General features: G+C 39.3%; 1 protein-coding gene across 6 annotated transcripts in view; it reads left to right on the forward strand.

The window, feature by feature from the left end:
• Positions 1 to 26,448, forward strand: part of LOC116039440 (cilia- and flagella-associated protein 46) — a 62,660-nt gene that overhangs the window by 17,332 nt on the left and 18,880 nt on the right. For 4 of the 6 annotated variants that reach the window (XM_031284319.2, XM_035991933.1, XM_035991934.1 and 1 more), the window contains 23 exons: positions 1,607 to 1,750; positions 5,381 to 5,491; positions 6,390 to 6,571; positions 6,988 to 7,119; positions 7,261 to 7,426; positions 8,798 to 8,870; positions 9,687 to 9,822; positions 9,936 to 10,119; positions 10,594 to 10,747; positions 11,468 to 11,691; positions 11,827 to 11,961; positions 12,381 to 12,542; positions 13,018 to 13,166; positions 13,733 to 13,831; positions 13,907 to 13,967; positions 14,171 to 14,323; positions 14,573 to 14,773; positions 14,873 to 14,979; positions 17,107 to 17,289; positions 18,447 to 18,585; positions 20,110 to 20,307; positions 22,545 to 22,733; positions 26,245 to 26,367. In XM_031284319.2, coding sequence (XP_031140179.1) covers positions 1,607 to 1,750; positions 5,381 to 5,491; positions 6,390 to 6,571; positions 6,988 to 7,119; positions 7,261 to 7,426; positions 8,798 to 8,870; positions 9,687 to 9,822; positions 9,936 to 10,119; positions 10,594 to 10,747; positions 11,468 to 11,691; positions 11,827 to 11,961; positions 12,381 to 12,542; positions 13,018 to 13,166; positions 13,733 to 13,831; positions 13,907 to 13,967; positions 14,171 to 14,323; positions 14,573 to 14,773; positions 14,873 to 14,979; positions 17,107 to 17,289; positions 18,447 to 18,585; positions 20,110 to 20,307; positions 22,545 to 22,733; positions 26,245 to 26,367 — 3,405 coding nt within the window. The remainder of the gene's footprint in view (positions 1 to 1,606; positions 1,751 to 5,380; positions 5,492 to 6,389; positions 6,572 to 6,987; positions 7,120 to 7,260; positions 7,427 to 8,797; positions 8,871 to 9,686; positions 9,823 to 9,935; positions 10,120 to 10,593; positions 10,748 to 11,467; positions 11,692 to 11,826; positions 11,962 to 12,380; positions 12,543 to 13,017; positions 13,167 to 13,732; positions 13,832 to 13,906; positions 13,968 to 14,170; positions 14,324 to 14,572; positions 14,774 to 14,872; positions 14,980 to 17,106; positions 17,290 to 18,446; positions 18,586 to 20,109; positions 20,308 to 22,544; positions 22,734 to 26,244; positions 26,368 to 26,448) is intronic. The other 2 variants (XM_035991936.1, XM_035991935.1) reach the window with 2 other exon arrangements.

Raw genomic sequence — 26,448 nt, forward strand, 5'->3', positions numbered from 1 at the left:
TGATGAGGTGGAGAAGGTTTTGAAACCTCCAATTATTATGCAAATCATGAAAACTCGGAAACCAGTTTTTCTGGGACCTATTGTACATGAACATCAGATAGTAAAGTAAAATAAAACATGTTTAGTTGGGAGTTTGTTGATTGGTTGTATTTTGTTGAAACAAACATGATTGACCCTCTGTCAAATCCCTCCCAGACTGAATGTGGTGGCTTGAGCTGCTTCTTTTCACTCTCTGATCTTTCCACTGTGAAAACAATGTCTGAAATGTCATCTTGAAAACAGATCACAATCTCTGAAAAAAGCTGAATGGAGTGTGAGTGAGACTCTGAAAGGAGCATGGAGTTTGCCTAATCTTTGCAAGAAGTTTTCAGAAACTCAAATTTTTATCTTTTGCACAGATATGTATAAAACGGTTTACACGCGGACAACTTGTTGAATGTTTTAAACTTTCAAATTTCCTTATTCAAACTACATTTCAAACCATCACAGCTTGCTTTCAACCTTCCACGTGTTCTCTCTTAATTTTATGAATTATGAAACCGGTTTCAAACCTGTTTTAAAGAATAAATGAGAAGCTTTTTTTCGTGTTATTTCCAAGCTATTAAACTTCATGTCATCCTTGATAAAATGTGGCTAACAAGTTAACTTCTATTACATCCATCTCTTGGAATGTTCTGTATTTCAGCCCTTTTATTAGTATTAATAATAATATGTTATTATTACTATGCCATAAAGGTAATGGGGTTTATCAAAGCATACAATAATAATAAAAAAAAGAAGGGTTATGGACACAGACATTGTTTAAGTTTACACATTGCATTTGTATCTGTATTTAAACACTATGAGGCCTTTCTGTCTGTGACAGATGTTGACATTCCTATGTTCTTTTCTCGTCCATCCTTTGACACACATTACTCCATGCATGCACACACATACATACACACTCACATGTAGCTTCCATGACTTAGTGGCTTTATGCCATTGAAGTCTGATGTCTCTGTTCTCTTACTGTGCTGCACAATTAAACCCTGTTTCCTTTCACCTTTTCTATTCAAAGGATCCACCATGAATATCAGCTCAGAATCCAGATGAAAGGCACTTTATCAGTGAATTATTAACTAAATTCCATCGTGTCTGTTTCCCTTTTGAAGGAAAGATAAAAAAAAAATATATATATATATATATATATATATATATATATATATATATATATATATATATATATATATATATCATTCCAATACATTTTTTATAAATAGTCTTCAGTACAGGAGGGTCAGATACAGTGTCTGACTTGAAGAAAGTCTTACTGAGTTCTGAATCTTTTGTGTGTTTTGTATCCCTGCAGCTGATAGGCTGGCAGAGGGCCTTGGGCTAGAGAAAACCCAGGGTGTACAGAGTCTTACAGATGTGTATCATGTATAGTATTTGATAGTTACTTTGATCCACATTAACATTTTTAATATCATTTAGGATTATGCCTAATTTTGACTATGTAAATGTCATGTTCTACGTATTGAGCTTCTCAGACTGCTAATACCATACCAAGTACTCCATCTAGTTTATACAACGCAAGCTCATTGTTGTTTTCTACACTTCCTCCTAGCTGTGTGACTACGCCCTTTGCATATCCAACATCCCAGGGGAGACCGTCCCCATCGCAGCAAGGAAACAGGTGGTGGGCACATGGGTGCAGATCAAGAGGCTCTTGCAGCAGCAGATTGGCTCAAAGATGGACACTAACGATGAGGTACCATTCTCTGTGTCGTCGTTTTTAGGGCATAATCAACATTGTAAAGCACTGTTCATAACATTTTAGTCCAGGATTAGGTTGCACTAGTTATTCATAAATCAGTTACTATGTTTGAATATAAACTCCTTCCCAAGCTCCATCCCATAGTAACTACTAGCTAGTGATTTACTGAATCAGGTTGCACCATTGAAACTTAAGAAATGTCTTAGCTATCAAAGATTTTAGTAATGTGTAAACCATTGATTATTTTGTGAAATGTAATGTAAAATCTATAAGATTTACATCATTATGAAAGCATTTGTCAATTTTCAGCTAAGATATGTCAACTTTATTCCATTTTTCAGTCCCTCCAGAAAAACGCGATTATGCGATCGGATAATTCAATGCATAATCAGCCAAAGTCCGCATATTTATGCGGGGGCCGCATTTTTTCAAATACGCTGCATAAATTGCCGCTTTCCGCGCAAAATATGCTGGGCTTGCATGATTTCATAATCCCCACATTTTTGTTGCAAAAAAGTCACATATATCTTAGCAGAAAGTTGAAAAATGTTGCGTTTACATCACACAAGAGCAGCCATTTTCCCCTGTTGCCATGGGAACGTTATGAAGTGACGTAATTACGCGACGTGAACCTCATCGAAAAGCTGCAAACCCCGCGATAAAGCCATGATGAAACCGCAATTTTTGCAAGTTCCCGCAATTTCATTGCATAAAATTGCATAAATATCCCGCATATTCCATCGCATTTTTTAAGAAAACGTGCCGCATAATCAACTTTTTTTGAACCACATTTTTCTGGAAGGACTGATTATTACCTCTTTTATAGCGATGCACCGATTACAACTTTCTAGGCCGATTCCGATTTCTGATTTTCTTTGAGTTAGGCCAGCCGATACCGATTTTAGCCGATTCCGATTTCATTTTTTCTAACCACTTTACAGCACACACAAATATTTATTTTCTATCTTTTCTTTAATAGAACATTTTGCACAGGACATAGAAAAAATTTTGAACAGATAATGGATCACTATAAAATAGAACTATATAAATTACTCCTGGTGTGGGGAATTCACACACATCTAAAGTGCAATGTTAGAACCATTTCCTTCTTTTCACATCCAATATCCAACTGAAAAAATGTGATTTTGGTTTTTGGTGTCATCCCTCCACGCCCTACTCTTTCCTTGCAGGTGTTGCATATTGCAAACTTGTTATTTTCTGCACACACGCTGAAGAATTTCCAAACAGCTGACATGTTGCAGGTTAATTCATGAGGTTCCCTACATGTGCGAGAATAGTGCGGAGATGCGCTTCACACCGCGAGCGGGTACGCACGACACACGGCGGAAAAGGAAAAAGAGACTGTGCTGTCGCGTCCGTGTGTGCGTGCGTGCTTGAGAACTGTAACTTGTATAACTTATGTTGTCAGTTAATTGTAGCATTGACCGGCATGAAATTGGCATATGTCAGACTGACCTGCCGGTCGCCGGTCATGGCCGAGCACCTGAAAACCGGCCAATTCCGGTCACCGGCCGGTCTATCGGTGCATCTCTACTCTTTTACCCTTCACTCATATATTAGCAAGCTTTTGTCCATTGGTTTATTTTAGCCACAAATCACTAAATATGAACTATTTAGTATCTTTAATCTTTATGTAAAAAAAACAACCGGTCATAATTCATTGATGTGTAAAACAATTAGCTAGTCATTTACTTTCAATTTATGCACTGATAGTTACTAGAGTTACTAGATAGTGACACTATTATTGGAAGTTTTATCTTGCTTATAATAATGATAGAGATGTGGGCCAATTATTTGAACAGGGTGCCCTCTTTTTATTACTCATTCACACATATGAAGTAGGGCTGCACAATTAATCGCAATTTTAACGAAATCGCAATATGGACCACTGCAATATCCAAATCACAGAAGAGCGCAATATTTGTTAAAGGTGATATGTAATGTAATATTAGTCAAACCATTCTGAATAAAGTATTGTGGTGCTGCAGAGACATCCCGGCCTACAAATCCTATCCTACAGACTACAGAAAACATCTTTGTTTGGTACAGATCCTCGCAAAAATCACACTATAATCATTTTAATTTTTTTAAAGATTTAATATTAGTCAATGAAAATGAGAATAATGATACAAACATGATCATTCCCTTCAATATCTTGAATCATATTACAATCGCAATATCAGTCAAAATAATCGCAATTAGATATTTCCCTAACCCTAACATGAAGCCATGTTGTGATGTATGCAGCTGCTGGGTAAAATGTAAACTGGTCTTACCAATTATAGCGATCCCTGGCCCTGCCTTTTGCTGCTCAGTTGTACTATGTCTGGTCTGCATGTTGATACTTTGAGCTGCACACATGCCTCTGAATAATCTGTTGTCAGCCGACTGTGAGATAGATTAAGCAGTCTTGAGATGTGAAAAAGATCTGTTTACACATGTAGGTAGATTCAAATGTTGAGATTTATGCAAACGCCACTTTCTTCAAAGAAGCTTTGAAGTCACTTTACACTTGATGTTCCATGCACCACATTTTAGAAGTTTAATGTTCTAAAAACTAGGATTTCTATGCAACTTGTGGGAAAAGTATACTGTGACTGTGAAAAGAACCACAAATAGTTAAAAGTTGGGTGAATGCATTAGGGGTTGTGATCCCTGCATCACTGCAATTGCAGGTTTAGAACACAGTTAGCAAGTGAAAAAGTGCAGAATAATGGAGGAAATATGTAACAAAATTGGTCAAAAAAAGATTTAATATTGCAAATTTTGTGATGTATTAAGGATGATATTTTTATACTTTCCTATGCAGTTATTTTCTATTTCTTGGAGGGGCTGGTATCCTCTATGTATACTATGTCTAAGATTAAAAATAATCGCACGTGTGATATGTAAAGCAGGGTGAATATCTGCTGAGACAACTGTATAGCTGATTTTCATAACATAATCATGTTACATTCAGAATGTATTCTGTATTATGGTCTCAGGTCACAGTTATTTTATAATGTGTTTATAATATTGTAGACTGATGATGCCTGACATTTTCATTAATCTTTTTGATGTGGTAGGTGTTAACTTCCGCTGTATCCATATTACATTATTGTATCCGCTAGTCTGTAATCACCTCCAGCTGTCTTATTTCTGGATTGTACTGCTTTTCAGTGGCACAGAAATGTGTTATACAATTTGTCAGTTAAACAGTCACAATAATCCTACAACCATTTGTCAGCCCAGAATTCCCTGCCCTACATTAGTCCCTTCAGCCTGATGTGCTTTGAGTCACAGCTAAATGGGGTTTGCTTCTTGCAAATTAAGACATCCGGTGTTAATACAGTATAAATGGGGTTGTCTCTAATCTCAATAAATCATTCATCAACTCATTTTCCACACAATAGCAAGTCATACATTATCAATGAGGTTATCTCTGTGGTATTTGGGATACATACTATATCATATAGTATGACAATTACTGCAGGGGCATGTATAATTTATAAGCAAATAGTAATACATCTATATATCTTTTAAAAAACTAAAGTTAAGGGCTTGGTGTATATTCAGCAAAGGACTGCTTTGCTCAGTATGCATCGTTCTTTTCCCCATTTGCAGAGTGAGAATGACGAAGTGTCAGTGATGACGCGTGTGCTGGTTGGAGTGGAGATGCTCCAGTGCAATAGGAACCCGAGGCATATGGAGTTCTCTGTTCCCAGTCTCTCAACGGTATGTACTTCTTTGGTCATGTTTTCTTACAATAGCTTTTGCCCAGATGGTAACAGCAGATGCCGAGATGGCCTATGAGCTCTCAGACCCTCTCTGCATCTCATCATGTGTCATTCTCTTTAAAATACTCTAGCTGCCTTTATTATCATGCTTTGGTCGGACCAAAAATTTCCTTGACATGAGATGTGCTGTGCAAATCTGTGGAGAATCACACTGAAGGCCCTTTGTCCTTTTTCTACACCTATATCGTCTTATACTCTCTCATCCGTCCATCATTCCTCGGCTTTCCTCCTTCCTTTTCTTTACATAAATGCATCCTGTCCTCTTTTGAATCCTATGCACTTGCCCCATTTTTCCCATAATCTTCCCATCACTCTCTACCCCATTTTTCCTCATCCTTTTTCCCTTGTTTTTTATTTTTATTTTCCACTTCTCCTTAATCCTTCTTCCATCTCATCTTTCATTTTCTGTGTACCCTCATTCACTATTCTCATTCCTTTGCTACCTTCCTCTCCATCCCTGATTACCTCCTACATTTGCTTTACACCTTTATTCTTTGCTATTTCTTTTTCCCACTCTTGTCTTTACTTTTTTTAAACTACCCCTCTGCTTACCACCTCCTGTCTTTTTCTTTGGCAATCCTTTCTTCATCCCCTTTCTTTTTGACTTCCATGACTGTTTTTGCCTTTCCTTTGCCTTTCACTCACTCCTTCCAATTTCTCCATTCCCTGCTTGCCTTCCTATTTGCCTCCCCTACCCTCTCTCTTCTCATCTTTTCTCTCACTCAATCCTCCTCTCAATCCTCCTCTCCTTTTCCCACACCCCTCCTCTCCTCCTTTCCTTTTCCCTCACCACCTCCATTTTCCTCCCCTCCCTTGTTCTCTTTCCTGACTTAAAGCTGGTGAACATGGCGTCTGAATGCAGCTGGACTGACGCCGTGGTGGAGTTGCATGTGTGGTGCCAGCTGGCTGCCTTCTGCCACAATGCCAAGAACCACAGCTTGGTGTTGTGCTGCACCAAGAACGCTCTGCAACTGGAAGAAGCAGCAGCAAAGAGCCTCAACACCATGCCCTGTGTTTTGTAAGTGTAGTTGGCTGATTAGTTTTAACGTTATTTCAACAATAAGAGAATTTTAGAAATGCTCGGGTAGATCTGTCTTTTTTTCTCTAATTCTTAAAAATGGGCAAGAGACAATGCACTTGATATGATTGTGCGCACTTTGTTATGGAAAGCACTAAAAGTAGGTGTTAGGAGTGGTTGAGACCTTTGCTTCCAAAGCTCTCTGTGGAGCAGGTGACATCTTGTGCATATTCAAGAGTATTGCAGTTTATATTATAAATGAGCAAGCATTGCTTTCCATTTTTATATGAAGTCCCAAAGTTTGAATTTCATGAATATGCAAAATTGTCAGTTTTCTAGGTAATGCCAGTTTTACATTTTGAGTGAGTGAGTGAGTGACTTTGAATGACAGCTAATACATGTCTTCATATCCCTAGGTATGGCCTGACTGCGGTGAATGAGATGCTGAGCAGTGCCAGTTGTTTGAGGGGTTTAAGTTTAGTCCACGAGTCCAATGGAGATCTACACACTTACAGAGAGGCTTTGATTGTGCTTCTGTCCAGTGTCAGGTGCTGTTTACAGTCAGTTTATGTATTGACTAATGCCTTGGGCAGCTAAAAATTAGTTTTGAAAGATTTCCCCCTAATCTTGTCACCCTACATTTTTAATTATTCACCTTATATGTGCTTGCTATCTTCTCATGTCCATAGCTATGCAGAGAAGGCTGAGAATCCAGCAATGTGTGTTACTGCTGCCAGGCATTACTGGAACACATGTCTACCCCTGACACAGACTCCTGAGGATAGATGGCAGCTCCACGAGTCCCTGGAGAAGATTCTGTTTGCTCTGGTTCATACCAACACAAAACATGCAAATGTATGGACCCTTCTTTAGCCATATTCACACATTCACTTTAATCCATTTTATTATTTATTTTAGTGTCATGTATAGGCATGAGCTAGAGTTGATTTTTTTATTATACTTACTCAACTACTAGTAAGATTTCCATACATCTTCCTCTAAGTTTTATTGTGAACAAAAGCAAAACTAAATCCTTTTGAAGATACTTCTATGATGTTTGGACCCTCCCAGGTCTTTATCAGGCAAATGGTCAACGTGACGATAGACAATATACTTTATACAGTAGATAACTGATGACATGTTGTAGTCATAGCCAAGTGATCAGACAAGAAATATACAGCCACACACAACATTAAAATTGAAATAGTTTCACAAAAGTTTAATAAATTGCAAAATGTAAATACAATATTTCAATATGTAAATATTTGAGATATTTAAAAAGAGGTGTACAGCATTTTCCAGTGCAGTTTTTGGGAGCTTTAATCTAGTGTCCTCCATTTCTCCTTCACTGAATCTGTTATTCAGCACCTGGCTTAAAGCACACAACTACCTTTTTGCATTTTTTTTGTTTATCAACTAAGTCTTATTAGTGGTGCAACTTCACTCCTAAGCAGGAGCAATACAACAGCACATCAGCAAGAAAAACCATAGAGACACAAAGTCAGACCCTCTGTTTTTAGAAATGTTTCAGCCCCTACCAAGCACCAGCATCAGACAAGTCTTTCCCAACACTTTCAATTTTTAGTCTTGCCAACTGCTGACAGGACAAAAGTTCCGCCAAGAGTTGAATGACAGCCAAACTGACATTTCATGTTCTGCTATATTTATCAACTGTAGTTTAGTTGCTATTAAACTGAGTAAAATATGCTGCAAAGTTCTTACACTTGCTCAGTCATGTTTAATTAATGATAGAATTGATGAAAAAAATGTTGAGGGTGCTACAGGGGAGAAGCGGGAGAAAACCTATCCTGCCTGCGGACAGCAATCTAGCCAGGGGGATAAACACTTGTTCAAATGCAAAATAACTTAATATCCATAATTCATTGAGAATGATGTTCATCTGTGGTGTTTTTTCCAACTTATCACAGTTCAGCAGTGCTGCGAATCACAATAAACATGGAAAAAAAGCTAAGCCATACAGCTGTGTCTTGTCTAAACAGACAATGTGATTTGTTTTTCTGCATGGTATGCCTAAGTGAGAACCCAGTAATGTGTGTGAAAGGAGATTTACAGATAAAGGGGCAGAGTGATATACAGGGCAAGGCCAGATAGCAATTTCTGTTACAGTATACTGTACATCAGTAAGCTTTAAGTACGACCAACTATCTAACACTCATTTATCACCCTTGTAGCAACTTAAGTATTAACCCTTTCCCTTTTTTTCAGAAACAGGGTAGAGTGAAAGGCTTGCTGACCTCGACAGCACTGCCTCTCGGGAGTTCTAAACATGAAGCAACAGGTGAGTGGTAAAAGGACCCTGACATGTTTCAACTGAAATGTCTTTTTGAATTTTGGGAGATGGCTTCATGTTTGTTTTTTTGCTTCCTGTTGTGATTCTGATTGTTTTTCTAAAAACGGGGGTGGCAGTAGCTCGGTCAGTAGGGAGATGGGTTGGGAACCGGCGGGTCGTCGCTTCAAGTCCCCGTATGGTGGTGGACTGGTAGCTGGAGAGGTGCCAGTTCACCTCCTGGGCACTGCCAAGGTGCTGTTGAGCAAGGCACCGAACCCCCAACTGCTCGGGGTGCCTTTCCATGGGCAGCTCCCTCACTCTGACATCTCTCCATTAGTGCATGTATAGGTACTGAGCATGTGTGTGTAATTCAGACCTATGTGTAATAACAGTGAAAACATTGTAATTTCCCCTTGCGTGATTAATAAAGTATACATTATTATCATTATTATTATTATTATTATTATTAATAATAAATATATATGTATATATAATATATAGGTATAATAGTATATAGATGTTCATTTTTTGCCATTTGAAAAAAACGTGAATTTGGATTTGTCTGCATTTAACACCAACTTAAGTTGAGTTAAATGGGACTGAACAACATCAAAGGCAGACTACAGGAATTAATTATGGATGGAACAAAACAATGTATTTATTCCACAACAAACAATTAAGCTTTGGTGCCTGTGACATTTGCATTTGGACAGGCTATTTGGACAGCTGAATTTCTTAGATCTACATTGATAGTTCAATTATTACCACACGCCTACATTAGATTACTGATTAATGATCTAAATAGGCATTTCTGTCTATCCATAGATGAAGAGGACCTAATCCTGAGAGCAGCCATTTACAGCGTGTTGCTCCACAACCACATTGATAAAACAGCCTGGAAAAGTGCTTTGCAGCTGCTGGACCAAGCTATTAGAGACATGCCTCACACCAGACACCGACTGTGAGTAAAAAAATAAATAACGTTGGGCAAGAGGGGCTGGGGAACAGATATGAGAGGGACTGGCAAGGTAGATAGAAAAGAAAGAAATCTTATTGTCCTCTGTGTTTTACCAGACCTCTGCTGAAACACCGAATTCTGGTAAAAGCACGACTGGGAGAAAATGTACTGATGGACATGCAGACGTTACAAGACGAAGGAGAACAGTGCCGTTCATTTATGTGGCACCAGGTGGCACTGTGTGCTGGCAGTCTAACCCAACAGCTCACCTGCTACCAGAAATCCATCACGTCTTTGTTGGTAATACCTCTGTTCTGGCACCATTTTTACATCCTTACCCAAACCTGATACATCAGCAGATACACGCAGATAGATCATGTTGGAATCTGTCATATTAGAAAGTTGTAGTCGTGAAGTTCATAATTTGATCTCCTGTGTAGTCTGACACTGAGCAAAGGCAATATTTCTAGCAAGGTCTCCAGCACCATCATGTGCAGCCACTGTGTCATTGCAACTGTGTTTCCAAGTGCACATTGCGATGACTTATATAATACCAGAGGAGAGCCTCCCTGTTGGGGATAGGTTGAGTTTAGTGTAAGAGTTAGGCTTAGGATGAAATAAATGTGTTATACCATCAATAGGTGTCACTTCCAAAACATCCAAAAGCTCCAGGCCACAAAAATGACTATTTCCTGTCAACTATCAAACATAGGCAAAATGGAAAAAAGAAATGTTTTGATTGACTTGTGTTTTTGTGATGCCATTTGTGCACAGAATGTAGAGACTCAGTGGCAGAAGGCCAACCTTCTACTAGAGTTTGGAGAGTGGCTGTACTGTCACAACTTCCCCAAAGGCAATGCCCAACACCAGGTCCAGTGGGCCATAGATATCCTTCTACACTTGGAAACTGAACAGGCAGAAGGAGCAGGTACAAATCATTGACTCACCTTGTTCACTGTATCATGACATAACTTTGTGAATGGCTTGTGAGTTTTGTTAATTATGCTTTTAAATCTAGAAGAAAAGGTAACGGCTTTAGAGAATTTAGAGAATAGAAGTGTTACACTAAGGAGAATGTATGGTTTTAAAACAGTCTAATACGAATATACGAACAAATTTCAAGTTACATAACTCGTAAAACACAAACTTGCATTGTTTTACGAATGATGTAACTTGAAGTTGATTTTTTGTTTTAACACCATATAATACAGTAACATCTGATCTGTCTGATCCAGAAGAGAGCCGTGCCACAGCTTTTTGATTGTTGGATCAGCAGTGGAATTCAGTGTTTTTACTTTCATTTCAATTGTTACCCTGTGTAAACATTAAACCAAGCAAATGTTGTTCAGAGGAAAAGGAACTGACCAGACAAAGACACTGAATTCTTAACATCCCATGTGGGTACCGCTGAGAATTGCATAGCACTATCTAAAAGCCTGCTGTGAGAAGTCTTTTTAGTCTCCTGCTATGAGCCTTGTGAACTATTCCCAGATAGACAAACTGAACACTAATTACATAGATATGTGCCTCTGCTAAAAGTAATGGTGATGTTGCTGTTCAAATATGCTTACAGATTATTGTACATATCTGTCCTGTTTCCTGTTAAAGTCTTTGTCACAGTAAATGTTATATGTTATCTTTCCTCCAGAGGATAAGTCCAAAAAAAGGGATTTAAGCTCTGTGAAATGTGAGTCCCTGGTGGGAGTCCAGGGCTTGTTATTCACACAAAGTTTGTCAAATCTAAAGGAGGTGCAGCACCTTGACAGCTTGGTACGAGCACACACTCTGCTCGCTGTCATGGCAGACAAGACCTCACCTGAGCACCAGCTTAACCTGCTCAGAGCCTACAGTTTTGTGCTTCAAATATGGCAGGTACTGTATCTTTACAACTTCATAACATTGTCCTAAACTCACTCAATTCTGACAATGTGGATGAGGATTTTCTTCAAATGTAAATTATGTTTAAGTTGAGTATGGGACATCTATGTGCGCTGTTTGTCACTCCAGGTGTCCATGGCAGTGGGTTGTGAGATTTCCAATGAGATGGCAAAGAGCCAGCCACCCCAGCCTCCTCCCTCTGCTGGATCCAAAAAAGAAAAAGACAAAGACAAAGACAAGGGCAAAGGCAAAAAAGTAAAAGATGTAGGTCTGTGAATGTGTAACATACAGTACTAGGTATTTACTTTTGAAAAATAATGCAGTTACTTGTTTGTCAGTAATTGTCAGCTATTGTTCACCCTCTCAGTCTGTATGATGAAAAGAAATAATGCTTTGAAATGCTATCTAATGATTTTTGTCATGTTCACTAGTTTCAGTATTTTATTTATTATTGGAAACAAGCTAGGATGTTTTCACCTAATACCTGACACTACACAATATGAAAACCTACAATATGAAAATGATTAAAATATGACATTTTGCGTATTATTTGTATAAATTATTATACATAAAATATTCTTTACAGATATTTACTTAATTCTAATTAATTGTGTTTCATTTTAAATGCTGACTTCTTTTTTTAGTAATAAAGTATCAATTCTTTGTCTAATCTGTTTGACCAGCCTCCCCCTGCAGAAGAGAGACCTAAACCTGTTTCCTTAGATCCGGCGATTCCCTCCAGCCCAAAGGACTGGGCTCGCTACGTCTGTCCTGACCAGGCCAGGCAGATCTTCAGAAGCAACATTAACCCCCACTGTATCAATACACAGAGCATAACAAAGCAGGCAGGACTCCATATCTTTCCTTTACATTTCTCTCAGTGTCATAACCATCTACCGTCTAGGGTATTGTCACTGATTTCAGTCTTGTTTTCAACATAGCAGGGATTGTATTTGGTGGTTATATATGATCAATGGCTCAGCTGCCTAAAGCATCGACTTGTTATCGATGTCGCTCTAAGAAGCTGTCGTTTATTGGTCAAGAGGATGTACATTTATTGATCTGTGTGGCTCTAATTAAGATGTAAGGTTGAAAGCCAAGTATTCTGAATTCAATATGTGTTGTAACTAACTCAGTAGTGGATCTCCAACCAGACTGGGATGGCAGTAATGATAGAGAATATGATAGGATTTAATTCATTAGGAAATGGTGCAAACAGGTGAAACCATGGGCCATTTCCTATTAATGTATTACACTTTTGTGGGTATCCCTGTAAGAATAAGATTTTTATTTTTCCATTTATTTGTTTTTTTGCTGTAGACTCAAAGCCTGTTTTATCTCAATCTTCTGGAAAAAGAGCTCCACTCACTCTCACTTGACCACCTAACCCTACCCATAATGCATCTAGCTGAGACCATTGCTAATGACCTTTTGGATAGGAGGAGCCTCTCCGACCTCTACCGACTTAGGTAAGAACATAGACTCCATAGATTTAACATGTTAAAGTCTTGAAGAGAAATGTATGAAGCTTTTGTGGCCCCCGATGGACAAAATCTGATAAATTGTGATTTCACTCTGCAGCCCGCTCCTCATCTTTGCTTGAGGCTAGTGACTCCAGGCTACTTTAGCTCTATAACACACCTAATCTCCAACCAAACTGTCAGCAGTACAGTTGCATTGTGGGTTATCTAGATGCCAGGTTTTGAAGAATGAGAAAGACAACATCTCTGGTTCTGCTGCATCAATTTTGATCTATTCATCATTTTTCTTCACTGTATATCACAAGTCTGAAAATGTTATAGAACTCTTTTTATAGTTGATAGGGATATCAACAGTACTGAGATAGGTCTGTTTTTTTTAGAATACAGGCTGTTTCCAATGTATTTAAATTGTTTGCCACTGCAAGATAATGATTTGACTAAAGTCAGCTGTTAAACGGTAATCAAGTCCCATGAAAGCAGAGAAAACTGCGTAAGTGAGGAATTACATTTTATGTAGTGACTTTGTTTTTGTTGCTTTGTTTTTTCCTAATTAGAATTGTGAGGACCTGTTGTCAGCTGGGTTTAGAGACACATTCACCATATCAGGAGAAGCTCCTGAATCTGAGTAGAATCCAAGAACAAGAGCAGATGGGGTATGTCAACTCAGCTATAGCACAACAATTTCATTTTTGTACATTTTGCTTACGATATTACGTTTATGATTCCAGGTGCCAAAAAGCGATTGCTTTTTTACAGGAGGGGAGAGGCCTTCACAAAGCTTACAATCAGGTCAGCCTGCTTCTCATAAAATAAATATGGGTTTCAAATTTGGCATCAAATGCTCCACAGTGTTTAAAATTAACAACTTTTCATGATTGGCAAGCACTCACAAGGTGACTTGTATTGGTGAAGGAAATGTATTATATGCCTTTATTAGTACTTTTATAATGTAAACACTGAGTGAATTGTCATAGATCGTGGTGATTTTTCAGAAAGGTAAGGTGGATGAAAAGGCTGCGTCTGGGCAACAAAGTATGGATGTGTGTGCTCAGGACATCTGGCTGGACAAAGCTGAGGTTTGCCTCAGCATGGGGCTCTTCCAACCAGCCAGGCAGCTCCTGGCAGAGGCCCACTTTGTGGCTAAGGTGAGTTATTACACAGGAAGACCACAGTGTCAGACTCGGTCAGAATCTGACCCATCAGTCTTGCTCACATTGAATTTTCAACAACATTGTTTTACTATCTTACACCTACCAGACTGATCCATTTTATACATCTGCAATGTTGACAAAAACACTGATAGCCGTTAAATTATGCCCACTAAAATAATATTATAATGGTTCTGCTAATTTTCTGCTTCATTATAACTCTTTTTTAAATGTGTGTCTGTTCAGGAGCTCGGAGACCAGAAAGCAATGGCTAGAAGTTTGCTCAGTCTGGCCATTCTGGCTTGTGAAGAGCAGGACAATGCCCTGGCTTTGAACCTCCTGGATAAAGCCCAAGCCCTTGGTGGGGATGAGGAGTTCTGGTACCAGCTCACCCTCACCAAGGTCAGAGCTGTAGTGGGCCAGAGAGACGAGGACGCAAACACCAAGGTATACTGTAGAATCACTACCTTCCAAAAGCCGTCCACAATACATTTACATTCTTTTTGAAGTGCATACTTTTCCCATCATGTCTTTTTTCTTTAACAGGCTGATCAGATTATAAAACAAGGCTGTGGTGCTCTGAAGCTGGTTCTGGAGCAGCGGGTAAACAGAGTCCCAGGAATCACATTCCTGATCACCTCATTAGAGATGAGGTACCCCCAAACTGCTGTGTTCAATCCTGCTAAATGTGTCATTTTTCCTGGTTAAAATGATCTTCAGCGCTGTGTTATCTTTGATTAAGACTTCTATCATTTTAAAGCTGCACTATCCATTTTAAAGCACAATAAGCATCAGCAAATGTTGACTCTATATTCAAAGTTCACCCTGTATATATTTTAGACATGGTGACTTAGAACAGTGAACTCTAGAGTATGCGTTTTGATTTTTTCAAATGTCACATTGGTAGTCTAGTGCACCACAGTTACTAAAGAACTAATCTGGCTTACCGGATGTACAAAGTGTGTATAAAGCCTAAAATCCAGATGTCAGGCATTCTCCTCCCCTTCCGCTATCACTGTTATCTATTTTGCAAGGGCGCCATCGCTGTATCTGGAGCTTAGCGCTGCCCAGATGATTGTGATTAGTTTAAAGAAATACATACAACCCAGAGCCTTTTTTTCCCCCTATACCAGAATGTTAACTCATGGAGCCAGACCCTCCTCCAGCGCTGACACAGCGCTGTTAAGATAGGTCTGGCAATGCAAGACTACCCAGTTTTTTTCTTTTACTTTAAGGCTTTATTATAAACTTTTATGCATGCGTTTCAATTATTCCAATGTCTTTTCTAAACTTACATGCATTCAAGTTCATTATTTTTGTCAAACCTGTGACCCTCACTACTTTGTGGATATTTACTGAGGGTTTGCAGCCCTTTTAGGCACTAAACAGTAACATTCTGTTAGTCTTTATTTACTAAAGGAAAATGGAAGAAGAAAAGCATTGCTAAAAAATGTTTGGCCTAATGCCATATGCATTTTAAGGCCTTCCTGTTAAAAGGCACAAAATATAGGAAGAAAGAATGTAAAAGCACACAAATAGCGGCTGCACCGGTTTTATCACCACAGACTGATCACTGTGGCAGAGGAAACTGCATCTAAAATGTAACGTCTGGAAAAAGAAGGTGTAAAATCTGCAACACTGTTTTATAGGACCTATAATTTGTATCTCTGCCGGTGTCTTAATGTATCATGAATAAACTTAATATGGATATTTTACTCAAACAAAAGTCAACTTTAACAAGTGAAACTTACTTTTAGCATGTAACTGCATGCATTTAAACATCCAATCAGTGTCATATTTTAAACAGGGTTCCCACGGTCATGGAAAACCTGGAAAAGTCATGGAATTACTTGAATCCTTTAAAGTTTTGAAAATGTCATGGGATTTGTTAAGTTAAATGAAATCTGTGGATAACCTTCCACGTCATGTAACATAAGCTGTTGATGTAATGTAGCACTAAAATGCTTCAAAATGTTTTGTTTACCATCACGTACGTTTCTTCATTTTCTCCCCTCATTTCATCTCTCTCTCCATATATGTCAACTAGCTGAAATCATGTTCCAATAGAGTTTAACTCTGATATGATTAAAAAATGCAGCAAAAGTATATATTTTATATTTCATGGCTCTAAAATTACCAATACAATTTGACCGAAATAAATTTTTGAAAATATGTAGGCTACATATACTTATGTTGCGGTTTCCACATTGTTTTTCAGACTTGAATCTAGAAATTAGTTTACAATCCTCCTCCCCCTCTCGCTCTCTCTAGCGCTGCCCAGGACGGTTGTGATTAGTTTAAAGAAATGAAGACAAGTCAGAGAGTTTAATTCCCCTATCCCTTAATATATAAGCTGTGTAGCCAGGCCATAATCCAGCGCTGACACAGCACTATGGAGATAGGTCTGTCAATGCCAGACTAAGAATACACTGATAGTACAATCGGTTCTGTTTCCCCTCATGTTTGAACGCCAGTGCCTGACTGATATAAGTGCTTGTAAAGTATAGGACAGTGTATTGACTGTGCCTGTAGTTTGAAGTATTTGAAGTGAATATGAACATAACCAGTTGGTTTCAGAAAAGGTTGCTGTTTATGTCCATACAATAATTACCATTTGCAGTTAATGGTCATGTACATTTTATTATGTGTCCTTGAAAAGTCATGGAATTTTTTTTTTTTAAATGTCCCTGTTTAAATGTTTAGGCAGACACACTCAAATAAGTTTTGACTTTAACGGGCATGCATGTAATCCTGATCTGATGAGATGTGTTATGTTCCAGAGGTGCCATCGAATGTATACGTTCCCTTGGTGGTGGTGAACCTGGAGGGCCACTCAGCACCGAGGTTGTCGAGAGGCTAACGGCTGCCTGTGATACACTCAGAGAGTGTGCCAGTGGTTTCACTAAACTCAGCTATAGAGAACACGCAGCAGAGGCACATGCAGAGTTCGCACATGGTCGGAGGTTAGTGCATCTGTAAATGGAACATAACCCCCCCCCCCAAAAAAAAAAAAAAATAAACATATAGTCTATGAAAAAGGGACAGAAGAAAGGAAATATTAAATGAGGAGAGAAAATAAAGGGTGAAGAGAGAGAGAGAAAAAAGGAAAAGTAATCATAATTAATAAATGTATTGCTGTCGGGGTGTAAGTAACATTTCAGACAATATATAAAAAAGTGTTTATTAGTTAATAGTTACCAACTCTGCCTTTAAATCTTGACAAGTCAGCACATAAAAAGGTAAGAATTATTTCATAGTATTATTACACCTGCACCAGACTCACATACAATGGAACTCATGCAAGAACATCTTCTTTTAGGCATTTTTTCTGTGATGCTTTTTCCTAGTTGTACTTACTAAAGTCTCTTAACTGGACAAAAATCACTCGTTTAGCCTGATGAATGCCACCTCTTCATGAGGAGGTGCAAGTTTGTGAGATTTGATCATTAGCATAATTAACAACCCTAAAATTCCCTCATACTGTAATGCTAATTGTTAGCTCTGTTTGTGGGCAAGTTAAAAGATTTCCACCTTACAGGAACTTTAAGTATTGCTGTCAGCAGACAATAAGATAAGTTTAGCAGTGTCTGTAGTCATATTAGGGGACCTGAAACAATTACAAAACATTTATAATACAGCTTTTAACAATGTGCCATCAATTATGTGGCGCTGTTCTGTGATGTAAATGAAAAGTGAATGGTTTAACATGAAGTTAGATACTTCAAAAAAATGTCTTTCTGAAACAAAGCAGGTAATGGCCTAATACAATATGAGTGGGTGATGCTACACTGTCGATGCAACAGAGGATGCTACTGGACAGCGACCTGCATGAACACCCTGAGGCAGCTGTTGCAGTAGAATCATTTTATACAGATTAGGGCAATATTATTTCAGATCCTGACCACTTGTGAATTTCAAGAGAAAATTCTAACTATGAGAAAGTTAGTGAAAGCCACAAGTTCTATAAATTACTTGGTGCTACGGAAGAACTGTTTGTACAAGTGTTTTTCGTACTAGGCCCAGTGTGATTTTTACATAGTCTGTTTGACTCGGGCTCATTTGATGTCTCACTCACAAACTGATACTTTGTTTTCTCTGTCTTAACAATATCGTCTTACAGAATCCTAGCCAACCATACCACTTACACAGAAGACAAACAACGCTTCCTGCTTGATGGTCTTTCCCAAATGCAGCTTGCTGTTACAGAGCAGGAACACGTGGCACTGAATGCTCAGAAACTGCTCACCTCACAGGAGGAGGTAAATAAAGGGCATGCATGTTTCTTAAAAATCCATCTTTCACTGTGATGAACCATGGAAGGCATTTCATCTCTCACATGTTCTGGAAAGCAGTGCGTCGTTTATTCTCTACTCAGGGGTGTAGCACAAAATTCTGGGCCTTGTTGAAAGGCATTCTCAGTGGGGCCCTCCCACAGCTATTCATTCTAGCATATTTTTGCCCCCCCTCATCCAACACCCCTGACTCTACTTAACTATCCTTCGAGGACACTGATCAGCACAGAAGGTGGCTGAAAATGAACACCAGAAATAGAGAATCTAATTTTTAAATTTTTTATGAACAACTGCGGAAGTGCATTTGTTCGGCGGTTACGCTCTAGCTCAGAAGCTGAGTTCTGGCTAAAATTGCTGGCCCATTAAGGACGTGCAGATGGCAAATGTTTGATCCTATTTAGAGAACTTGTATCTGAGCATTTTTTTTCAGTTTTGAGAAGAAAAAAAAGGATTTTCATGTGAAAAGCCCTTTTTATGGCTAAATGACAGAGAGAGAGGCTTTGTTTGTGCTTTCCGAATCTCATTTCCTAAAGAGTCTAATTGACCGAATCACAGTTAAGCTGCTGCATGAGGTTAATAAGGCCCTGTTGTGCCTGTTGTATTCTGGGCTTCTTGGCTGTGTGATATCTTAGCTAAATAGTTGTGTGTATGTGCGTATTGCTGTTTATATCTTAGAGATGTTTTGACACAGATAAAGCCTCCATTACTGTTACTTGTCAACAGCAGATGGCTGTTAGAATCCTATTTTATCCTGACACTATACAAGCTGTCATACAGATGAGGTTATCTGAGGGCTTTAGTGCCAGAGATGGCCTGGCATTACACTGGAAGCAGCCTTGATTTACATGTTGATAGAATCATGAAAGAAAGATTGATTGAACTCTCACACCTGCTGCTTGCTGTATTAAGTTTTTGATTAAATTGTCTGTGGATGTTTGACTCAGCCATTGGAGGCTGGATTGTAGCAGTGTGCTTTCAGCAGATGGTGCTGCTGCCCTGGTAAGTTTGGCATCCAATCTGCTTTAGAAACGAGAGAAAAAGCTGAAATGTTCATTTATTAATCTTCATGAGCTGGGCTTTTGTTCCATATTCAGTTATGTCATGTTTAAATTATTAGTTTTCAGTCTTATTCAGACCATTGCCCAAATTTCTCATTTGCCTTGTCTCACAATATGTGATCACACATCTTGTCTAAGTTGCTATTTGTCAGTGAACTCATCATCACAGCCTACTCCTGCACCCTAACCTGCCACTTGAGAATTGTTTCAAATTACCATTTTAATTGTAGTTAGACTTTTTAATATTATAAAGAAAATGTGCTTCTGATTTCAAGTTGGCAGCCCATTGAAATAGGAAAGCAAATATACTGCTGTGGTGTTTTATCATTTAAACTTGAGTTACTTGAATTTTCCTTTACTGCATGTGTGTGCCTACAATTTTGAGTGCATTTTCTCTTTTTTGTTTTTATGTTGGTGCTTTTATCCTTGCCAGAGTCATGGACTGTCACTGAAAGCCATGCGGAGGCTGCTGCGTCTGCGAGTGGCCCTGGCAGAATTTTGTCTGGCCATGCTGGAGGAACATTGTGCTGAAGAGAAACGCCAAGCTCTGGACCGCGAGAGGAAGACCTCTGCTGAGATAGCACTGGAGGAGTTTACACGCTGCACACCTGAACCCAACTCTATAACACAGGTTAGACAGTACACAAACACCTCAAACCTGGGTTAACTGTTAGATATAATCTATGACTGCTAGATATAATCACCTGGCACGGTAATGATGTAGACTGTAGTCTTGCCCTATAACACCAATCAATGTAGCAAATTAACAGATTATGCCAAAGCACTTTCACACTAACAACCTATTGCATTACCTGGGCATTTCTTTATTATTAGGGTGTAGGATCTTATTTCAAAAGATTATCAATTATTTTATCTTTTTATCATCAATGAATGAAATGACCAATACCAACTATTTATTCTACTCAGAAATACAGCGTATACCTGTCTCGTAGAATCCCATTGTTGTCTAAAAACTAAAAACATTTTAATGGCATAGCTTTAGGGCAATATTTCTTCATTACAATATACATGACTAGTTTAGGTCAGCATATATAGAGGAGCTGTTAAACTAGATTAATATATATAAAAAAACATACACAAATCACACATACACAAATCAGGGCTGGAAAAGATAGAAACATTCCATTCTATGTAACTCAGATTTGCCCTGTCTAAATTATTTCAAGTTTCAGGTATAGTATTGAGGACAACATGTTCTTAGGGCACAGGAAGTGACAAATTTACACTTCAAAGAATACAAAATATTACTCTAAACATCAACAAGATAAACATCCATATTGATAAATTCTGGCTTACTATGTTGGTCAGAAGGTTGGTTGCGTATGATTGCCATTTGGGGATGCTAACATGCAAAGTAACACCAGGCTGTTTTGTACTTTATACCCTTATGTGTGACCACTCTCACTCACCCCCCAGCTTTATTGACAGGTAATTGTGTATTATTATTATCACTGTCATAACCAAACCGAAACCAAAGTGCAGCAACAAGCCATCACTCCAAGGTGGCTTTCCACCAATGTTTTCATTTGGGACACCACTGCCCAAGAATTAAGCTGTTTGGAGTGTTTAGCCTTCATTAGAATATTTATGTAGGATTTCCTATGTTGAGTTCAGGAGACAGGCATAGTAAGTTGTGTGTGTATAAGATGTTCTAAAAGTTGCCAAGGATCATGGGTTAGCTCACACTCACTCGACTCTAGTGCTAATGCTCCTCAAGAAAACGGAGAGCCAAATAGTAACATGGAGTTTGGCTTTGGATTTGGATCCATAATATAATACAAAAATAAAAATTGATTTCCATGTGTACCAAAAAGAAAACCTTAAAACTCCAGTCAGAAGATGGATACACTATGTAAGAAATCCCTCCATTCGGAATGGGCTTAGTCCAGTCAACAAATGTTTGAAAAGCCAAATAAGATGATAGCTATTGCATCACACAGAACTCTAAAACTCATTTCATTTTAACTGATGCAGTGCCCGTTAAAAACGTGCCTGATTCCTTGCCCTGTGGTATTGCTGCTTGCAGCTTTCTTGAGAACTGCTCATACAAACAACTTTACTACTTTACTAATCACACTGAACACTGTGCTTCCATGGGTCCTGAGCAATACACCTGCCATTTGCGTCACATACCCAAGTCGCGGCCACTCACGGTCAGAAACACTGGTGAAATAGGCCTACACTCTGGCTCACAGGAACAAAAACTCCAAGAGCAGGGACCACTAGGGAAGGTAGGCAACTGCCTGGGGGCCTGGGGTTAAGAGCCCCAGACAGCTATAGATTTATTAGGATGTTTAGATATGAAAAATATTGTATGTGTTACTATTCTAACTCACTGTTATACCCAAAAAAAAACCTTACAAAAGGCCCCAAAGCACTTAAAAAATGCCTCATGGGATGGCACCCCGAGCATTTGGGGGTAACTTACAGGGGTTATATCAGTCCACATTTGACACTTGGTCCGAGCTGGACTGTCAACTCTCTGGTTCCCATGCCAAGTCCTACTGGACTGAGCTACTGTGATGAATTTAAAAATAGACTACTTACATGTTTTCTCCACAGACACCAAGCCTCCTTCCACTCTTCCAATGCTGCTTTCTGAACAGCTTTCATAACAGCTTTTCCTGGTGAAAAAAGGGAAAAAAGTAAATATGTATAACCATGTTAGGATTTGCTTCCAAAATGAGTTTTTGTTTAGCCAAGTACTGAACTTCATTTAATGCATCCAGTCAAATTGAGAGAGGTTTGTGTATCCAAAAACTTCGTCAAATGATATTGCAAGTAAGTGCATTGCTTTTCCTCCATCCATCTCCTCATATGACCTTAACTTCCTTGTGTCTCATCCAGGAATGGGTGAGTGTGGTCAGTACCTTGGGGCAGGTGGCTCTGGGCCAGCTGGCTACAGTCAGCTCTCACTCCCTGGACAACATGGAGACCAGAGCTTGCTGCCTGAGTCTGATGGGAAAGTACTTCAGACTGCTGGCTGTGCAAGAGGACCCCATTTATTTGTGTTCTCTCTGGGACAGACACAAACAGGTAGACAACACAAATGTTCATATATTTACACATAATGCTCATGTATACATATGTTCGGTACATACTGTAGATAGGGTTTAAAGTGAAAATCAAATCTGCAGAATCCAATCATTTATATTATATATTATATATTGATATCGTTTAGAATAGATTAGAGTGTGTATACTTGCCAGATTCACATGCGGCTTGCGGAGAAAATAGACCAGAAAATAGATTGTGAGCTTACCGCGAACTCCACGTCGCTGTCAAAATAGCCCAATTGGTTAACATCATATTTATATACAGCCTATGGTTGACATGGCCACCCAAGGGAAGTGGGCGGTGCTTCTGCCTCTTGTCTTAACCCGGCATCTGCCAAAATGAGCTTTGCAGCAAAGCTTAACCAGAGAGTCGGAGTGACCAGACAGCCGTGGAGCCGTTACGGTGTTGTGACGGGTTTATTAACTCGTGGGAAAACTTCCTCACAGCAGCATCTCTACTATTTACTATTGAAGTACAAAATATCTTCATCAGATCAGTAGCCCGGGGGCCAAATAACTTTGTGGTTCTAATCTTTTAATTCAAGAAGTATCAAGAGCTTTATGGTATGGAATGAATTCCTCGAAAAACATTAGGAAAAAAAAATAATGAAAAGAGCATGACAAAAGGGACCAATTGTATAATGTCTTACGTAACTCTGGAAGGAATTTTATGGGGCTAATGAAATATGCTATTCAGTTGAATTATTGGAAATGTAGGATGGATTGTTTTGTAGGTTTTGTAGACTCATACTACCACTACGTACTATTGCATTCTCACTTTTTATTCCGCGTTTAGACGAGCGTTATGGGGGGGAAATGTGCGTGCATATGGGGACGCAAAAGTGTGTGAAATGCGATCCACCAAGTCCGCACGCCTGCGTAGAACCTTTCTTCTACTTGTCTCCCTCTCCTCGTGCGAAGTGAACAACAAAAGCTGACAATTTTGTCTGGACAGACGAGGAGGTGGAGTTATTGCTCCAAACAATGCACACACAGACACACACGTGGCACACACACACGCACACACACACGGCACACACACACACACACACACACACACACACACACACACACACACACACACACACACACGGCACACACATACACACACACACACACACACACACACACTTTGCTTTTTTACCCTTTAGACGGGAACGCGACGGAGGAGCGTTTTTAAGATTTCTACTCTGGAGGGTGGTTTCACTTTTTTGCGTTTTTAACCCCCAAAAATGCCATCGCCGTCTAAACGAAAGGCACATCTGACAAAATACTGTATTTTGACGTTTTCACCCGCGAGCGTATTCATGTAAACAGGGCCTAATGCTGAGCAGCTGGCATACCTGGACTTTATTTACTGTTGTTTGCTGACATCACTACCTGTCCCTGATGATGGTTTTAAAGTAAAATCTTGAAACTGCAACTATGCGTCTGTCCTTTTTTTGAATTAACTCTACTCCAGACTGTCCATGCCTTCAGAACTTTTGTGAACACAAAAACAACATACCAGAAAGAAATCCCTTATCTGTCAAGTTTTCAACACGCTACTGCTTAAAGGGGTGATAGAATGCAAAACCGATTTTACCTTGTCATAGTTGAATAACGACAGTTTGGAGGGTAAATAGGACATACATAGAAGCTCAAAATCCTATTGACACCTCTTTCCTCTGCAAATCTCACAATTTGAAACTGCCTCTGAAAACGGGCAAATCTCAACTCTGGTGGCTCCTCCTTATTTGGCTCTAGTCTCTATCTTTGTCACGCCCAAACATTTACATAGGCTACACCACTGATCTGAGATCAGCTTAGTCTTCTGAATAGGTCACGCAATCTCAGAAATTGTATACATTATTCATCTGCTATTTTACCACTAAATTCACTTCTGAGACTTTTTTATGCGAGAAATCAACTATGTAGAGGTCAAATATGGGCCGTTTTACGAAAATTGATGTCTAATTGCAAATTTTGTCCGACTGTGTGTCGGAGTTCAGCGGCCGGTGCTGCCTGGGTTGCTGCCTCGCTGCCCGGCCTGTCTTCCTTCACAGACCTCGGCCTCGGAGATACCCGCGCAAAGTCACCGTTTCTGGGTTAGTGGACTACCAAACGCCGCTGCCCTGACAGAGCTCCAGGGCCTGCAGCTCCCCTCTTCCTGCTAAATGGCCGGTGTGTGAGTGAGAGCGCGTTCAGCGAGCTTGTTACGCCCACAATCTCTTTACCACATGTTCCAGTTAATCTTATAATGGATATGTGTGTTGAGTTATTTAAACAAACGATCGGGGAAATAAACGCCTCTTGTCCGTGAGTCTCATTGATAGAGCCTGCGGCTGGATGGAGCTCTATCAATGAGAGCTAGCAAGCCTCCTCTTAGACCTCTGAAATTCACAAAAATGCATTAAATTGAAATCGGACACAATTGTTAGCTTTATAAGACCTTGGGGTAGCTGTAATATAAGTGGCGTGACGAAATTCGAACTGTAAATATACTCTAGTTATGCCGAAAGTGTAGCTAACTAGCCGGGATCTGTACACATAGGATTGAAGGGACTAGCTAGCAGCTAACGAAACCCCTCATGTTGACAAAAATGCATTAAATTGCAATCGGACACAATTGTTAGCTTTATAAGACCTTGGGGTAGCTGTAATATAAGTGGCGTGACGTACGTCAAACTGTAAATATACTCTAGTTATGCCAGCAGCCCCGAGCCCCGTCCGATAACCAAGAAACGGTGACTTTCACTGGAGAGGAGGTTGCCGCTTTCTCGTCCAAATTACCAAATTTGCAATTAGCCATCAATTTTCGTAAAACGGCCCATATTTGAGCTTTATATAGTTGATTTCTTGCATAAAAAAGTCTCAGAAGTGAATATCACAGACGGCAGATAGCAGCTACCCACCGGCGGGATCAAGACAGGGTAGGTGAATTTAAACAATGTCTGAGTTGAAAACGCATCTTGTTGTCACGTTATGGCCCTGTTCATGTGGCACATACATATTAATTGCATTTTGTGTCTGTGAAGAGGCACAAAGGCACTCTAAAACTTTCCCCGACAACTGCCGTTTTAGCTCAGTGGATGCTTGTACACGTAGCTGCAGCAACTCCAGTTTGCTAGGACCGATCCAGGTCAGGTTTTTTTCTATCAAAAGTACTCACATAGCTATAGTGATCAAGATTAATGAAAATATGACTTCCTTTAAGTGTTGGAAGTCATATCAACCTTGGTAGCTTTAACTTGCATGCCTTTTTGGCAATTCTGATGCAGACGTGTGCACACACACACACACACACACACACACACACACACCCACACCAATGGACAAATAACCTGGAAAAAGTTACTACACAAGGTGAAAAGCTTATAGTGATTAGAGAGATGGATGTCCGCTTACATAATTTAAGACAGAAAAGCTCAGGTCTTCATGGTTTGTGATCATGAGGGGATTTTATACTAATCACAATTATTGTTCTGTGATCTTGAAATAATTGTGTGCAGGAGGAGGCCTGGGCTGACCCTAAAGCTATTTACATGGAGGAGGAGAATTCAGAGAAAGAGAAAAACAGAGACTCAAGCAGAGGAGAGCCAAGGGTGACCTCTGCCAAAAGTGCTGAGCTGCAGGTACATACCTCCTGACAAGTGATCCCATCTTTTCTGACTCATCTCTAGTCTAACGTCTTTAAACTGAGGATCACCTCACAT

This window comes from Sander lucioperca, chromosome 15 (genome assembly GCF_008315115.2).
Source record: "Sander lucioperca isolate FBNREF2018 chromosome 15, SLUC_FBN_1.2, whole genome shotgun sequence".
In the NCBI taxonomy this organism is placed as follows: domain Eukaryota; kingdom Metazoa; phylum Chordata; class Actinopteri; order Perciformes; family Percidae; genus Sander; species Sander lucioperca.